General features: G+C 32.4%; 1 protein-coding gene across 1 annotated transcript in view; it reads left to right on the top strand.

Annotated features, from left to right (window-relative positions):
* The window catches only part of Nrx-1 (Neurexin 1), a 542,497-nt gene that overhangs the window by 102,138 nt on the left and 420,340 nt on the right, over positions 1-20,019 (top strand). Inside the window, exon 2 of the mRNA XM_085948211.1 lies at positions 5,254-6,020. Within this exon, the coding sequence (XP_085804337.1) occupies positions 5,676-6,020 (345 nt within the window). The 5' untranslated portion in view covers positions 5,254-5,675. The remainder of the gene's footprint in view (positions 1-5,253; positions 6,021-20,019) is intronic.

Raw genomic sequence — 20,019 nt, 5'->3', positions numbered from 1 at the left:
ACATTCGTTTGAGGACGTGAATATTAAATTTCTCACCATGTCTCTAAGTAATTTTGAAGATGCGTCTATGCAGCAGTGGCGAAGGGTATAGGTAGGCTGTGGAGATCCGACAATAATAGCGCACAGTTCACTCTATCAAACATACTAATTATTTATTTTTATCGTTATAACAATAATACAAATTGCAGATGGTGTTGGTTAGATTTTAAAATTCAATTAAACCCTGCCGAGCCAAACTTTAATTATTATAGATGAAAGATAAAACAATATTCATCAATCTATAAAACATATAAAATTATTCCATTAAATCATACATAATTTTAGACATTTTATTTTTATTTAAAATATTTTTTTTTATGTTTTTAGTTTTATTTAGGCCGGGCTTGATCGAATTTTAAAAATCATCTGGAATTTGTATTCTTGATTGAATGAAAACAAATAAGTCGTATGACGGACAAAGTTTAGTGTACACTATTTATCACAGACCTCCACAGCTCTACCCTTGTCAATTGATATACAACCACAATATCATCGTCCCAAAAGCAAAAGGGCACATGTGCAATTTTGACGGTTTTGAGTTATGAATGCAGTTGTCTTCGTAATTTTTTTCTCTACATTATGGGCAAAACGGCATTTGTGAAGCAAAATCCATAAATTCACAATTGAGCAAAGAAAATAAAGGTTACTTGTGTATTTGTAAACTGATCTTCATTTAATGTATATGAAAAGGGAAATATGTACACGATTTTAGGAACTATGTGCAATGTTTACAAATATAATATAGGAAAAAGGTAACAAGTGTAATTATTTAAAAGCGAGTAAGGGCCTTTGTGCAAAAAAAATATTTCGTTGCAGAAAAAAGGGCACTTGTGAAATTTGTGAAAAATTTAAGAACATGTAGGCAGCGGACAAAGAGGCCCAAATAAATATTTTGGAAGATCACAATAAGCGTAAAGTGGACGCTCGCAAATCAAAAGATGAAGATAAAGCTATTCATAAATGCATATAGGAAAAAGATAACATGTGATTTAAAACCTCTTAAAATTTAAAAATTGACTAATTATAAAAAAAATAAAAATTGCATTTAAATTTTGAGTAATTAGGTCATATGTATTCCAAATTTCATTTCAAAATATTAAGTAATAACCTCTCCACGATTGTTTTTCACTCCAAAAACACTTAAAATGCGTTTTTCTCAAAACTCAATTTATGCAGAAGTGCCTTTTTGCTTTTGGGGCGACGATATTATAATAACTTGACATCTCAATTTGACGTGTTTAGAACCACGCGACATCATATTGTTTTTTTTATTTCTGTCAAAAGTGCCCATTTATAAAATCGACTGCCTGAATAACCCAGACGGCCCTGCTTATCGAGCCAATACACCCAGTTCACGTCTCACGCGATTTCACCAACCTTTATTCGTCATAATGCTTCTTGATAATTCTCCGAGATAAAGAGCCTTAGCAAGAACCTTCCGCGGGGTCGAGATTGATGGGCCATTAAAGGCTCATTGAGGGTCCGGCGTCAAAAATATTCCTCCAGTATCGGAAGTGACTTGCCGTTCTCCATCGCTACCCCTCCGGTGCTGTGTTATTATTAATCCGGTGGTGGTTTTTGATTATCTGATATTGTAGGTAATATGATTTTGCATACCCGTGAAAGAGGAGCCGTGATTATACAATGTTTTGATCGAAAATATAGAAATACTATAATAAAGGTAATGATACAAGTTTTTTTTACATATAATACGTTCATACGTAACTTGAAAACACCTCATATATAAACCCACTAGCAAAAAATATATTTGAAAAAAATATGAAACTCGACGGGTTTGAACCCGTATAACCATAAGTCTCGCGCCAATCTATGCATTAACCAAGTATGCTACGAGCCTCCTATCTAATGACGACAATTTAAGTTAGTGGGTCATACATGAAATGCTTATCAAATTGCGTTATTATCGATTTTTGTGTATTAACTCAAAGAATATTAATTACCTTAATTACTAACCGATGCCCGGCTCTCGTCATATATTTTAATTAGATAGGAGGCTCGTAGTATAATTCGTTAATGCACAGATTGGCGCGACACCAATGATTATACAGGTTCAAATCCCGTCGAGTTTCGTATTTTTTTTAAATATAATTCTATCTTTGTTATTATGTACAGTGTACACCAGTAGCGAAGGGTGGATGTATGCTGTTAAGATTCAACATAAATAATGCACATTAAACTTTGTTAGTCATACGTATTTGTTTTTATTGAACTAAGACTATAATTTATAGATGGTTTTGGTTAGTTTTTAAAAATCAATAAAACCCTGCCTAAACCAAACCATAATAATGTTGGTATATTTTGGGCGACACGACAAAATTGTGCACACTTTTTCATTCATACGTATTTGTTTTCGTTAGATTAACAAATACATTGTACACAATATATTGTTGGTTCATTTTTTTTAGTTCATTAAGCCCTGCCTAAACGAAACTATAATAGATAAAAAATATTATTCTATGTATAAAATATCCAAAGTTATGCATGATTTAATTGCATAATTATATATAAATGAGTATTTTTTGACAGTTATATATTATGGCTAGGTTTTCGCAGGGTTTAATTGAATTTTAAAAAACAAACCAACATCATCATCAGGGGCGCGACAACCCGGTGTGGGTCCTGGCCTCCTCCAACAGCTCCCTCCACCTGTCCCTATCCAGTGTGACTGCTTTCCAATTTGGTACCCCAGAATACGGCAGCCACTGGCAGCTCCATCCAACCAGCGAATCTTTGGCCTCCCTCTTCTTCTACGTCCTATTGGATTGCTGGACATCACTCTCTTTGCCGGTTCATTGTCATTCATACGGTGCACATGACCTAGCCATCGCAGTCTCCCAATCTTAATTGATTGAACTGCGATGCAATCTTCGTACAGCCCGTAGAGTTCAGCATTATATCATCTCCTCCAATTGGTGCCATCCCTGATCGGTCCATATATAAGGGCGGAGAATTTTTCTTGCAAAGATGTTCAGGGCTCGTTCATTTCGCAGGTTTCCGATGCGTAGGTGAGCACTGGCTTTACAAGTGTCTTGTAAAGAGTGCTTTTAGTTCGGCTAGATAGTATGCGGAACTTAAAATGTCTTAACAGGCCAAAGTAGCATTTATTCGCAGACATGATCCTCTTGTTGATTTCTTTTGTAATATCATTATGTCGGAGTTACAAGAGATCCAAGGTATAATATGAAACTGTCGACCGTATCAAACTTGTATGCACCAATACAATCTAACTTTGGTGCGACTTTTCGTGGTGTGACACACGTTATTTTATGTTAATAAAATAAATTCAATGAAAATAAATAAGTACATATGACTGACAAAGTTTAATGTGCACCATTTATGGCGGATCTTAACAGTCTACCTCCACCCAACGTCACTGTTGTACACATACATTATTGATCAAAATTAAATTAAAATCTGCTTTCAAATGTTATAACATACCTACTATTACTTTTAATTCAGATTAATTTCTCTTATGCGAATTTACGACTAGCAGAAAAGCCTTACCACAATAAAATTAATAATACAGCTAGTATATTAAAAATATTATAGCACATAAGCCTTCTTATTAAATTTTAGTTATGGTGTGTCACTAAATTTTATTATTAAAATATATTTGAAACCATTGTATCACAGCAATTATATTACCATACAATTTATTAGTATAACTATACGTATTCATTACTTACAAATAATATCATTCACGAGATTGCGTGTTGTAAAAAATTTTAATATCACAAAATTTGATTACTTTTTAAAAAGCATTACTTATATAGTTTTTTTACTTATATTTCCACTCGTAATAGCTCGACTGTGAAGATATTAAAATCATATTTTATGTAGGTCTGGAAAGCACTCATAATTTACTTACCTTTTACCTGGTATAAATTCATATTTCAATATAATATTCATATTTGAATACAAGACAATAAAGAAAATTTATTCTCTAATTTTTAATTACATGCAACATAATATAAAAAACAAATCTTCGATTTGTAAGGTATACCTATTCCATCATAAATCATCAGGTGTTCGAATATAGAACTAAACTTATCACGGTATAAAACATATTGAATGCTATAATATCAAATGTAAGCAAGTGGCGCCCTCATTAAACGGACAACTTATACTGCTGAATCTATACTTTTTTATCACAATTATTAATAAAATAGATGCTGTTAGTTTCAAAGTCGGTCATCTCCAAACCATTTTGTGATCATCACAAAAAAACCGACAAGCACCACAGTATTTAGGAATGCACAATTAAATGCTGTTGACATTATTAAAATTAAACATGTTATTTTTTTGACCATGTCCGATTCTAAGATCATAATATGAGTTCATTGAATAAACGTTTGTATTAAGATATTTTTATGTGTACGAGAAATGGATGTTAGCCACTTTCTCCATCTATTAGATACATACTCTGACTCCAAGCATACTTTGAAAAACAATATGTTCTTATATTAAATTTGTCAAACTCAGAATCCGAACCTGGGAGCCACGATATTATAAGAAAACGCGTGACAAATCAATCTAACTTTATTCTACATTTACATATTCTGTAAATATATCAGAAACATAATATTACCTATTTATTAGTAAAAATGAAATGTGCTTTATTATTGTGTATTATATTATTTTTATGATATACATGTACAATAAAGAATGATACATTCTTAATTCTAATGAATTAGTTGTTGAATTGAAAAAATATTTACCTGTAACGCCCATGATGGACGAACGGTAACGTGTTGGCCTATAATTTCATGAGTCCCGGATCTGGAAAAAAAATACAAATTGTTTTTCAATGTGTGTTTGGACCTAACATAAATGTACCTACATTGTTAGGTTGAGCAAGCGGCTAACATCCATGTCTCGTAAAAACAAAAATCTGTTAATACAACATACACTCTGTGGAGGCGTTTAATACGATCTTCTTGGGATAAAACGTGGTTATAAAAATGTAAAATAAATATTATTAATATACGTTTTGTATTTTGATAATTTATATATATTTTAGAAGTTAATTAGTAAATTTTCACTATGTTATTTATTACGTATATTTGGATTAAAGAGAGAAAAAAACTTTTCAGAATTAAACGCATTAATATTTTTTTAATGAACTCACTTTTTGGTTATCTTGGGCTTAGATAATAGAAGATAAACTAATTGTTTTTTATTTTATTTTTTCAGATATACCGGTGTCCAAATATTCAACATCTGGATGAAAGCTCTAACAAAATGCAGTACGTCCGCAAGAAAGACTAAGATGTGTAAGAAGCATATTTTAAAATAAACATGCGATCAATATTCAAAGAAAAAATACAAATTCACCAAAATTACATATAATTAATCAACAATAACAGAAAACAATCACAGATAAAATCATTCAAAAATTAAATAGTGAAAATTTTAAATTCAACTCACAATATAAGTGAATTTTTAAATAACAATAAATTCAGTGTATCAGGCAAGTATAAAAACTGAGTGACAATATGAACTATCGATCGAATAGTGTATTACTACCGGATGTTTGTGTCGATCAAAAGCTCTCGATTAAAAATCGCGTCGAGTAAACGTCATCGGTCAAAAGTGTGTCAATTAAAGATACAGCAATGAGCTTTGCTGTGGCAATTTCCAAATTGAAAATGCTTCGATTTTTGTGCTTTCTGTTTATTTTAACCTTGCATAGGACATCGAGCTTTGTGCTAGACGGGGGCCAAAGCTCGTATTCGCAGTTTCGGAAGTGGAATGCAGGCTCGAATGGTAGTTTGGAACTTGAGTTCAAGACCGACCAGCCGAACGGGCTGTTGTTGTATACGGACGACGGTGGCACCTACGACTTCTTTGAATTAAAGTTGGTGGAAGGTGCGCTAAGGCTGAGGTACAATCTTGGAGGCGGGGCTCAAATTATTACCGTCGGGCGAGATCTTAACGATAGTCACTGGCACAAAGTTATGGTAAGTTTGCAAAACAGTTTATTTTTGAAACAGTTTGATTATAACTTCTTCAAGATCCTTCCATTATGTCTGCAGACGAACTAAAAGTTACATGTAAATTTGTTATGTATCTGTAACTCCTCTCTCTATGATATCTCCCAATGACAATACATTGTGTTTTGAACATACATACTTCTGAAAACACTCATGAGAAAATATAGACAAAAGAAAAAATCTTTTTCGAAAAAAGTAAGATACTCGGCAGGAATCGAACCTGCTTCTCTTGGGTTTCACGCCCTATGCTACGACTGCCATGCTTAATTGCGACAAACATTAACGATTGGCCTTTAATACCTTCTCATAAGCGATCTCCAAAGGTTAATGTATTCGTTGTAATTAATTGTGTTAATTCTCCATACTTCTCACTTTTACGAGAACATTTTATTAAAAAATAGTCATTATAAACTAAGTCAAAGCACCATTGAGTGTGTGTCGATCCCAGATGGGTAGCTGCTCCTGATACTTTTCCGTGTATAAAAATCTAGTGATGCTTCACATTAAACGTATGACCTTGAGATACTCTCGATTAAGACCAAGTGTGGTGAGGCACGGGTTGGTTTGGTGAGTCCATGCTTGTGTTGTTTCTGCTATTATCTCACTGCTACTATTACACGACTCTCGTAGCCTAGTGCGTAAGGTGAGGTCACGATATGTATTTACAAAATATGTAATTTTCTCAGAGCCTGGATGTTTGATTGTTTTACTTCTACTACTTACATAACTGTTTCTTTACACTACCGTCATTGGACCTCATGGCCTATTCTAGTGGTAAAAAAAAATTATATAGTATGTACCTTATTCTTATCATTTCACCCTGTCACGCCCCAGCTTGGAGACATAGAGCTAGGATAAGTTCGCGCCACTACTCTTGGTACATCGCCAACTCTCGCGCCTCCCGCCATGCCAGACATGCAGCGCATATATCGATTTTGTAGCACCGCTGCAGGATGAGAGAAAGCCGAGCACGATGATTTTGAGGTTGTCCCACAATAATACGAAGTGTCGCACTCTCTGGTGGCATCCGGAACACATGTCCCAGCCACGTGAAGCGTCTTTTCATTATTACTTGCATCACCGAGTGTTTATAACGTGTAAAAAATATAAATATTATACTAAAGAAATTACACTAAAAGAAAAAAATACAAAATGTGTCTCGTTTTCTGATTATTATAATACTTATGTTTCTGGTATTGTTCCCAATCGTGTGTATACCTACTGACGTTTTTAAAATGTATCGAGTATTTATCTAATATATAAAAAATAATATTTGTGTGTTTGTGTATTTGTGTGTTTGTGTGTTTGTTTGTTCGTATTTAATGCGCAGCCATACCGTTCATCCGATTGCGAAAAAACTTTTTAAACTTATTGCTTGCACTTGCGGGAAGAGTATAGGCTATACTAATATATAAAATGAATGTCTGTCTGTCTGTATGTCTGTCTGTCTGTGTGTCTGTCGCGTATGCGTTCCTATACCATTCATCCGAATGCAATGAAATTTTGGTAAGTGGTTGTATGCACACCCATGAAGGTTTCTAAATTAGAAAAATCCTCATCTTCTTCTTCTTCTTCATTCTATTTTCTTTTATTCGTATGGTTCCTATACCATTCATTCGATTGCAATGAAATTTTGGTAAGTGGTTGTATGTACATCCATAAAGGTTTTTAAATTAGAAAAATTATCATTTTCTTCTTCTTCTTCATTCTATCTTCTTTTATTCGTATGGTTCCTATACCATTCATCCGATTGCGATGAAACCTTCGTCAGTTGTAGTGTTAACACCCGCAAAGGTTTCTGAAATAGTACAACCATCTTCTTCTTCTTCTTCTTCTTCTTCTTCGTTTTATCTTCTTTTATTCGTATGGTCCCTATACCATTCATCCGATTGCAATAAAACTTTCGTCAGTTGTTGTGGTAACACCCGCAATGGTTTTTGAATTAGTACAACCATCTTCTTCTTCTTCTTTTTCTTCTATTCTATATTCTTCTATTCGTATGTGTTCCTATTCCATTCATCCGATTGCAATAAAATTTTCGTCAATAATTGTGCCAACACCCGCAAAGGTTTCTGAATTAGTACAACCATCTTCTTCTTCTTCTTCTTCATTCTATCTTCTTTTATTCGTATGGTCCCTATACCATTCATCCAATTGCGATGAAACCTTCGTCAGTTATTGTGGTAACACCCGCAATGGTTTTTGAATTAGTACAACTATCTTCTTCTTCTTTCTTGGTTCCTATACCATTCATCCGATTGCAATGAAATTTTGGTAAGTGGTTGTATGCACATCCATGAGGTTTCTGAATTAGAAAAATTATCATCTTCTTCCTGTTCTTCATTCTATCTTCTTCTATTCGTATGCGTTCTTATACCATTCATCCAATTGCGATAAAATTTGACCAGTTGTTGTGCGCAAGCCCGCGAAGGTTTCTGAATTAGTACAACCATCTTCTTCTATTCGTATGCGTTCCTGTACCATTCATCCGATTGCAATGAAACTTTGGTGAGTTGTCGTGCGCACGCCTGCAAAGGTTTCTGAATTAGTAAAACCATCATCTTCTTCTTCTATTCGAATGCGTACCTACACCATTCATCCGATTGCAATGAAACTTTGGTGAGTTGTCGTGCGCATGCCCACAAAGATTTCTGAATTAGAAAATCATCTTCTTCTTCTATTCTTATGCGTTCCTATACCATTCATCCGATTGCAATGACATTTTGATCAAGTGTTGTGCTCTTGCCCGCAAAGGTTTTTGAATTAGTACAATCATCTTTTTCTTCTTCTATTTGTATGCTTTCTTATGCCATTCATCCGATTGTGATGAAATTTTGACCAGTTGTTGTGCGCACGCCCGCGAAAGTTTTTGAATTAGTACAACCATCTTCTTCTTCTTCTATTCGTATGCGTTCCTATACCATTAATCCGATTGCAATGAAACTTTGGTGAGTTGTCATGCGCATGCCCACGAAGATTTATGATTTAGAAAATCATCTTCTTCTAATATTCGTATGCGTTCCTATACCATTCATCCGATTGCGATGAAACTTTTGTCAGTTGTTGTGCGCACACTTGCGAAGGTTTATAAATTAATATTAAATAAAATACAAAGTTGGTTGTTTGTTTGTTCCATCCAATTTTGATTTTTTTTACTACATAATAATAACATTAATAACGATTTCATATTTTGGATTCGATTTTAATTTAGTGTTCTTATGTTTGACCTTTACTCCTATTAGAATTATTTTCATGTTGCCATATTATATTACACAGATATTTTAATATTAAAAAAATAATTAACACTTATTATTTTTCAAATATCTAAGATAAATATAACCACGAAGTGACCCTGTGCGAAGCCGGGTACTTCAGCTAGTAAATAATAAATTTCCTTTTTAACGGATGTAAAATTATTTTCATTAATGCATATGAACTCATTTGAAAATCATTGAGACCAATCTAAGTGTTACACACCTACTTACTTACTTAAAAAAAACAATACCTACGTCATTTGTATCGTTTCATTTAAATAATTATTATTCTGATTATAAATTTGTTATTAATAGGTTAACTGTATTGTAAAACTAAGCTCGCTCCAGCCAGATTTAACGACCATTATGTTTCTAGATCCTAGATTAAAATGAAGTTTTATTACAAAGTGGGCCATATCGTGTACAGCGGTTTAATCGGAAAAAAATCAGTTGATTAACCCAGTAGCGTCTGTTACAGGTAATATTTTTAACATTTATCATTTTTAATGATGAATGAAGAAAGAGACTGAATCAATTCGAGTGCAATTTATGGGAATTGTACAACTGGGCGCCAGGACAATTAGGCGCCAGGAAAATTGGGCGCCAGGACAATTGAGCGCTGCACTGTCGAATGAAATAAATAGACGTTCGTTACGATTTTATACAGAAAGCAGACGATGAATTTTAATCAGTTTCTATCAACTACTTAGTAGTTTTAATTTACTTTAACATAATGTATTTTATTGTGGATTGAGAATCAGCATGCCTGAACTTAAACATATGCACAATTAATTAATAATTATTTACATGTACATATTTAAATTCTCATCAATTATTAAAGAATAATGTAATAATAATTTTAATATAAATATTAATATTAAATATATATTTTGAAAATACCTATAATTCACGAACGTCTATTTATTTTCGAATTTCATTCAATTCGTGGCGCTCAGTTGTCCTGGCGCCGAATCATTCTAGATCCAAATTTATAAATATTTTAAACTATTTTTTATTCAATGAATAATATGAAACATTTAATGATATAGCATTCGTTATTGAAAATGGATAATTTGTAATTCCTAATATTATAGAGAAAATAATATATTCTTTCAATCCGATTTAGATAAGATGTCTGTATTGGCGATCGACTAGAACTTATAGAGTATTTTTTTTCAGACTGTTTACTGTATCGGGCAGTCTGACTTGGTCGTCCTGAAAGCGATCTGGCTTTCGATAACATGGTGCGATGGTATAGTAGCATACAGACTATCGTCACATAAAAGGTGGTACGACGGTAGACAGACCATGCTTGCCCACGTGCTACGAATGCCCCAAAAGTTGTCAAAGAACGGACGTGGGTTAAGAGGAAAAAAATAATAATTGTGCTAACACCGTGAAATTTAATTTAAAATGGTCTGGGACATCGTTAGGTAAAATATTTATTTATACTTAATGTCGATTTGTTTGATGTAAGCTCTAAAATTTTAGTTGCCAACAATATTAAAATTTCTAAAAGTTTCACTACGAAAGTTTTCAAGTAGCTTTCGGTGGCCTTGGAAGCTTAGCATTTGAACTCGGCAAAAGTTCATAACGGTAAGGTATTTTTAATAACCGATATTACGTAGTCGTTTAATTTTAATTTTAATCAGAGTAACCGTATACAGGCTATTAATTAATTAAAGGTATGTTTAAAACCCGTGGAAAACCAACAAGTACAAATGATTCTTAGAATTTTTGATACTATTATTATTTAAGTAGAAAATAGGGTTTTCAAGCGGGAATTCATTCAAAGCCAGTATAATTTTAATAATTATAAATAGTATGGTGGAAGATATTTACATTAAATTAATATATAGGGCTATCGAATTAGTACTTTACATTTTTTAAATGTCTAGCAGCAATTTTTGTTTCTGATTCCCACCAAAATTGACATTTATGTTCAGTATTGCTTGGCAAAATCATCACGGATACACAGTTGTACGTAAATATGAAGTATTAATTTTAGCTAAATTGCAGCCTACTCCTGGTTATAAGACTGTAAGAAACCATTGCTAGCTTAATCGTTGGAGATGGTTGATTTATTAGATGATAATTTTAAACAATCAATAATTAACCATGAAAAGGTCAAAGTATGTAAGTACCTGCCTAATTAATAACCAACTTATTCAAAGCAGCGATTATTTATACCACCTTTACATCTTGGCTGCGCTTTTCATAGCAGACTTTAAACTGTGACGGAATGATTTGGAAGCTGGAGGGAGGGTTATGTTAAGGATGCCAGGCACTGACCTTTTATACTGTTGAAGCTAGCTCCGTGTTATGGTTGTCACTCCTGTTTGCACCACTCTCGCACTTGACAGTCAAAATGGTTTAGGTTATAAGTGTATATAAGCGCACGGTTTATGAATGACTAACCTTATTGTTGGCCTGGCAAGGATCTGGATATAAAGTAGGTAGGATTTTTTATTGTATTAGGGCCGCCTTAATTAGCCAAACCATATCTGTTAACGAATCCCCGTCGAATATAATATATAATAATGCTAATAATGAGTTCGTGTTTCAAAGGTTGAGAGCCTCTACTCTCAAATGCTATTAAGTAATACAAATTATGTTACAGGAAGCCGAAAGTAACGTTATGATGCAGAACTTTTGCTATATGTACTGTATTACTTAATAAAAATATACCTACCACTTGCAAGTACTCTAGTGTTTAGAGATGGGGTGTCGAAAGAATCGATATTTGCTGTTGTATCGGTATGAAAATAAAAGTATTGATACTAGTAAAGAAGCAACATGTAAATGTTGTCACTTTTCAGTAGGTTCAAAACAATTTGAAAGTACAAACATTTTATTATATTAACAAATTTATTTTATTTATTATTACTAATCTAACCTAACCGTAGTATCTTGAAATACGACATGATAAATGAATTTATTGATATTACATTTCAAATATAAATCTTTTACAATATTATATATATATTGGTGCAGTGCATTAGGCGCTGGCCTTCCATCCAGAAGCTCTGGCGATGAGCCTGGCGAGGTTACAATATGCTTATGTGATTTTCTCAAAACCTGAGTATTTGTTATTGTTCAAAATTACTAACAACCATCTTGTACGAAAAAGCAAAAACATGGTTATTAATAGTATTTTTATTATATATATATTGAGCGACAAATTTTCAATGGACGACTAACAATTAGGGTTAACAATTGTACTCTAAAAATAAAATCACACACGAAGAATCTTCAGGACCATGTCCGATCCTATTAAGATCATTGTATGGAGTGGAAGTTTATATTAACAGATGTTTACGATAAGTATATGTTAGCCACATGCTCAACCTATTAGGTCCATACTCTGACTCAAACACAAATTGAAAAATAATATGTGTATTTACCAGACCCAGGGTTCGAACCTAGGACTCATGACATTATAGACCGACGCTTAAGCCACTCGGCCAACTAATTCAACCCAAACGATTCAATGAAAATATACCTAAAGCTTTATTTAAAATGAAAATCGCATCGTGAAATGTAACTTCTTCTTATATTTTCCATAGAAAGTTTAATAAGAGTTTTTAAAAAGAGAGAAAATATATAACCAATAGAAAAAATCTTTTTTTGAGTTTTTACATCAGAGAAAATATTGATTAGTTCCTCAATACTACCGAAAAAATATTATGTGATAGAAGTATCGAATCCATCTCTAGCCTCGGCCGTATTTGTCATTAAAATATACTTTACGACTGCACCTGGAAAAATATATGTACACATAAACACGAAGTCAATGAACTTTGACTTTTAATTTGAGTGTTTTGTGTGGAACCTATATACATATTTTCTAATAATATCTAAGGTATGATAACACTTCTATGTACCTACTATACTTAGGAATACTTCAATGTTTTAGTAAAAATAAATAGTCTTTTGATATATTGGATTGGTACTTTTTACACTGTTTACTAATAAATGTTTAAATTATAATTAATTGTTTTCAAAAATTTATCTGTATAATGTGACATGTGTTGTTACTTACATGTTAATTGTTAGCGACCCTCGTATTTTAAAACGTTATTTCATCCGGGGGCTCCGAATTTGATTCCGGTAAGGACACAATAATATATTTTTATGTGATTTTTTTCAATTCCAGGTGTTTGTAATTGTTTCACTTATAATACTAACTAAACTGCTGTTTCACTACACCACTTATTAGAAGTCATGGCGTGTTGTCATGATATAAATAATATATCATCAGCTGGGGTCAATCCACTGCTAGATGAAGGCCACCCTTAGTTCCCTCCACTCTTATCGGTCCCTAGTTCTTTACTGCCACGTACATCTACCAACGTAAATGAGTTCATATATCCAGCGAGATTTAGGGTATAACTGTGGGTGTTTAATGCACCTTGGGTACCACTGCATGACGACATTTGTCTAGCCCAATGCCGTTTCATTTCCTTATTGACCTCTATCCAATCATCTATCACATCGAGTACTCTAGTAAAAAGAATATACATGCATATAATATACATAATATATAAGTGGAGGGGACTAGGTGAGGCCTACATCCAACAGTGAATTAACCTCGGCTGATGATGATAATGATATATTTTTATTAAATTTAACTGTCAACAGTGCAGTGTTTACAAAACTCCCGCTTGCAAAGTCGTGAGTCACAGGTTCATGTCGGGCGGCGTCTGACAATTCAGATTTTATTTTTCAATTTGGATTTTTTAACATACACAACTTGAAAATACCTCAGATATATACCTACTAGAAAATATTTTATTCATGTAGGACCTACTAGTTTAAATTAACGTCATTAAGTAGGAGGCCCATTGCTTAATTGGTTAAAGCACATTGGCGCAATACCAGTGGTTATTCGGGCTTAATTCCCGTCGGTCGTCGTATTTTTTTCAAATTTGATTTCTTCCAGTGTATTTTTCTAGTATATTTCTCAGGTGTTTTCAAGTTATGTATGTTCAATAATATATAGAATGTTACATTCTCAAATCTTGTGAATTATTCGTTGAATAAAACAATTAATGCTTTATAGATTTTTTAAATTAAATTACTTGTTATTTAAAACCGAAGAATGCACCGTATACGGAAATTTGTACGTAAACAGTTCACAGCAGGACACTTATTCGTGCGCCGCAGTACGTGAAACATGAGTTTGTATAACATTTAATCAAATGACGAGTTCTTCGTTGAACATTTCACCATGGAGTGTATTTGTACGTAGGAAATGGGACGATTTGGCACCGCGAACTGGCCTCCGCCGATTGGCCTCCGGTAATTGGCCACCGGTACAATCGGACGCCGGCCCAATTGGACGCCGACCCAATTCGACGCCGACCCAATTCGACGCCGACCCAATTAGCCTCCGGGAGGATTGGACGCCGCACAGTTGAATTAAATGCGCAAAGGAATAGACGTACGTTACGATTTGTTGGAGTAAATAAGCAAGTAAGTTTAATATGCTTCTATCTTCTCAGTAGTTGTACCTTATACATTTTGCGCTTGACACATTTTTAATATAGATTGAGAATAATTATTATGCCTTATGATGTTTATTAAAAGAAAATAATTCTTCCCTCGTTAAAACTTAAAGATGTGCATAATCAATTAATTTATTGTCTATACATGAGTACTTATTTATATTTACAACAAATATTAAAAATAATGTTAGATGTTAGAATGAAAATTACATTATATTTCAGCGTTTTATCGACTTAATATTATAATAAAGCTTAAACATGTATATTATTATGCATAAATGCGTATTTTAAGATAGTATGAAATTACAAACAAAATATTAAGTAAGTTATCTGCTAAGTATAAATGTTTCAGTAGTTTGATTGATAAACTACTTAGGTACTGGGTGCCGGACGAAATCCCGAAGGCCAAAATCCCGAAAAATAAAAAAATACAAACATCAATAATTGCGCAATTTTTGCATGAGAGACAAAAACCCATTTTTTGTGGAAATATAAAAAAATGTAAAATACAAACATCAATAATTGCGCAATCGTGAGCGCAATTTTTGTAAGAGAGACAAATCCCATTTTTGCGGAAAATGGGTTTTTTCGATTGCGCAATTATTTTTCAGGAGAGACCATTTTGTAGAACGAATGGATTTTGTCTCTTGCAAAAATTGCGCAATTCGCGATTGCGCAATTATTGATGTTTGTATTTTACATTTTTTTTATATTTCCACAAAAAATGGGTTTTTGTGTCTCTTGCAAAAATTGCGCAATTATTGATGTTTGTATTTTTTTATTTTTCGGGATTTCGGCCTTCGGGATTTCGTCCGGCACCCAGTACCTAAGTAGTTTATCAATCAAACTACTGAAACATTTATACTTAGCAGATAACTTACTTAATATTTTGTTTGTAATTTCATACTATCTTAAAATACGCATTTATGCATAATAATATACATGTTTAAGCTTTATTATATTATTAAGTCGATAAAACGCTGAAATATAATGTAATTTTCATTCTAACATCTAACATTATTTTTAATATTTGTTGTAAATATAAATAAGTACCCATGTATAGACAATAAATTAATTGATTATGCACATCTTTAAGTTTTAACGAGGGAAGAATTATTTTCTTTTAATAAACATCATAAGGCATAATAATTATTCTCAATCTATATTAAAAATGTGTCAAGCGCAAAATGTATAAAGTACAACTACTGAGAAGATAGAAGCATATTAAACTGACTTGCTTATTTACTCCAACAAATCGTAACGTACGTCTATTCCTTTGCGCATTTAATTCAACTATGCGGCGTCCAATCCTCCCGGAGGCCAATTGGGTCGGCGTCGAATTGGGTCGGCGTCCAATTGGGCCGGCGTCCGATTGTACCGGCGGCCAATTACCGGAGGCCAATCGGCGGAGGCCAGTTCGCGGTGCCAAATCGTCCTAGACCCTTGTACGTATGCTACAACATGTGGCGAATTTTATGAGATGTCTTTACTAGGTTAGGTTAGGATTAATCTAATTGGAACAGTACTATTTGCAAACCATTGCCGTATTTTGTAAGATACGTACAAATGTATTCCACGGTGAAATGTTCAATAAAGAACTCGTCATTATGAATACGTGTATTAATTAAGGCGCTAAGTACCAAAAAAATAAAAACTGACATTTTTATAGAAAAATGTTCTACATACCAACGCCAATAACTTCAACTATAGTCTAAGTGCCTCAAGTAAGTCAAAAAAATACAGCAAAATAATTAAACCTGTCGACGTAAGTCCGTTGGCGTGTTTTATTTATAATGGTGTACGTAGCACTGCAGTGGTCAACGGCATTCAATATAAAATAGCTGACGATGGTGTATTGACACTTTCGAGTTCCTAATACCTAAAATTATAGAAGCTGCCGTGATTGCTTCACATTGTAAAACTACATTTTTCAAAAGGTCTGCTTCATGAAATTTTACTGCAATGACTCGGTATTTTGTAACTACAGGCAATACTACTTTTTGGTACTCGCTGCTGACTATATAATGAGATTTTAATTTGCACCTTTAAAATGCACGTTAATTACATCGATCGGCCGCCTGGTCACTACGCGCATGTGCGTCTTCAGCGTCCAAAGTATTAATACACGTATTCAATTTTGATAAAATGTAATACGAACTCATGTTTCACGTACTGCGGCGCACGAATAAGTGTCCCACGATGACCTGCATACGTACAATTTACATGTAATCAGAATGCACATGACTTAATAACGATATTATTCATGTAATATATTATACATATACTTACATATATAATTATTGTTGACATAATTATTATGCAAGAACGTCATAATTAAATTTAATGAAAATCTTATGTCATTATTTACGATAAGTTTAAATCAAATTTATTCTTAAGGGTCTACTTTGTCTTCACAATGATATTTTTATTTTATTGCACAGTATCATAAAGGATTCTAATTAAATACTTTTTGAACGTCATTACTGAGTTATTGGCAATTTTCCTTGTCGAATATTAAGACGTGTTCCTACATGAACAGTAATCTTTGAACGGCTTGACTGAACAATGTTGTCGCGTAGTGTCTGGGTCCATATGCCACCCCAAACTAATGAAGATTTTGTTTTGAGAAGTTTACACGATACAGTAACAAGCGGCTAAAATTTGAAAGCCTCCATTTCAATTCAAAACGTAACTATAACAACAATATTAAGAAGGAATTACTATTAAGATCGTTTTCTGGCTGGGTGAAATTTGAATACAATTTTCATTTTAAATTAGGTGGTTTACTAAAGGGCTGAACATTTTCGTAATAACGTATCTCAAGATACGAACTAATTGAATTCAATCAAAGCTCTCCGCACCATACAGAAAATACATTTACAACTTTTGATTAAGTTACCGAGCTTTTCATCTAAGCTTTTCTAATAAGCGGTTAGCTTTAATTAGATTGAAAATGTGTTTCAGTATCATTATTATGAATGGTTTCGCGGTGTTATTGTTCATTTGCATTAATGGTATATTTCGGTAATTATTTTTTAAATACGTTTAGTGTTGTTTAATGTTTAAATGATTAAATTTATTAATGATTGATATTATATTAACTACGTGATATTATATGGATTTTAACAAATGTACTACAAACCTACGTGCAGTGGCGACTCGACGACTTTCTATGTAGTAGGGTTTAGCCATTAATTATTAAATATACATTCCTACCTACTTTCTCATATTATTATACATTAAAAAAAATAAAAAAATTACATTAATTAAAAATAATAATTATTATAGACGTATAAATATCGGTTTTAAACAACGACATATAGCGAGTGTTTTTACTTACCTAGGAGTTATTTGATTCACTCCCAGTATGCGTATAGTAACGCTAATGCATTCTCACATCCTATGTAGAACGAGATTATTTGTACCGCGGCGACGGAATGGGACTCAGTCACCCCGGTCAGTGAAAAATTGACGCCATATTTTTTTTATTTGTATTGTACATCATAGGTGTCACCGCGAAGTAGAGCGTATTCAATTTAATTTTATTAATTATTTTAATACCGCGTAATCATCATTATGTTGTTACAAAATTTACAATCATTGCTTTATTTATTTTTATAATAATAATGAATATCTATAATAAAAAAATGCGACGGTTTAGATGTATAAAAAAAATAAATAGATCATTATTAATCATGTAATTAAGTAGGCATATTATGACAATGATACAATAATATCGGACGTGTATTTTTGACATGATAACTATGTAGGGATGGTCCCTACGAACCCTTAAGTTAGAGACGCCCCCGCTTACGTGGTAAATAAACGTGCATTTAATTTTAAAAAGAAGGTTATTAAGGTGAAGCCTTTACTGAGCCTTTTTTAAAGAGGCACCTAGCGGAAAAATACGAAGCTTGCAATTTGAGATTTTTTTTGATAATTTACAATTTCAACTGTATTAATTAATAACTATGTATCTGCAAACATTAAAAAGAAAAATATTTTTTATTTTAAGTCAAAGAAAAACTTAACAATTATTGTAAAAAATGTAATAAAATGTGAATTTGTTGAATGGGACCGCATCTTATTATAACATATATTTGATGATCATATTTATTATTTCAATTTATTTTAATAAGTTTTCTAACCATCGTCTAAGAGATTTTTAACTAATTCATAGTTTTAATATTTTTTATATCTATTTTAAAAAACATCGATTTTTATAAAAAAATATAAATGTGTAGATATATTAACTTGAAATCCTTTTTATTTATATCAAATTTTATTTATGTATGGTCCCAATATTGTAGCTTAATAATAAATATGACCATAAAATATATGTAATAATAAGATGCGGACCGATTCAACAAATTCACATTTTATTACATTTGACTTAAAAAAAATATTTTTCTTTTTAATGTTTTCAGATACATATTTATTAATAAATACAGTTGAAATTGTAAATTATCAAAAAAAAATCTCAAATTGTAAGCTTCATATTTTTCCGCTAGGTGCCTCTTTAAAAACGGGTCAGTAAAGGCTTCACCTTAATAATTATATGATAATATTTTGTATGAGGGATTTAGTACCGATATAAAAAAATATATTGATAACAATTGAAAACTTAATTAATACAGTTGGTATGAGTAAAAAGTAATAATTTCCATTGACAGTGCGGTCGGATATCAACTGAAATATTTATTTTTCGATTATATTATACAATCGACGGCTATTTTTTTTCATTTTAAATGGAAAACAACAGGGATTCTAAAAATAAAGACTTGGAAAGGTGAAAATTTTAAGGGGGACATGCTCAGCGTAGGTCAAAATGAAGCTTTATTGTATTTTCAAAGCATGATCCTGGACATTTCTTAAACGTTGTAGATAATCTATTTGTATAATTCTAAAGCCTTATTATCCTTTATATTTATTTTAAACATTTGATGACTGCATAAAGTATTTTTATTACATAAAATAGTATTCTTTTAAACCTCTCTCTCTAATATTTTAGAATATAGTCATATTTCAGTACTTGCATGTGCAGTGGTGTTAAGTTTTTTTACATTTATTAATTTTTAAACGCATTTATAAAACCATTATTATAATTTATGTTGACATTATTATAGTGAAATAGTTACGATAAAAAATTATATTGATAATCTCTGTGATCCCAAATTTGACAAGAATTAGGCATTTTATTATTCA

This window comes from Rhyacophila brunnea, unplaced genomic scaffold (genome assembly GCF_057557595.1).
Source record: "Rhyacophila brunnea isolate RB1 unplaced genomic scaffold, BYU_Rbru_1.0 scaffold_20, whole genome shotgun sequence".
Lineage (NCBI taxonomy): Eukaryota > Metazoa > Arthropoda > Insecta > Trichoptera > Rhyacophilidae > Rhyacophila > Rhyacophila brunnea.
The sequence above is the reverse complement of the archived record's forward strand: the minus strand, read 5'-3'. Positions and strand labels throughout refer to the sequence as shown.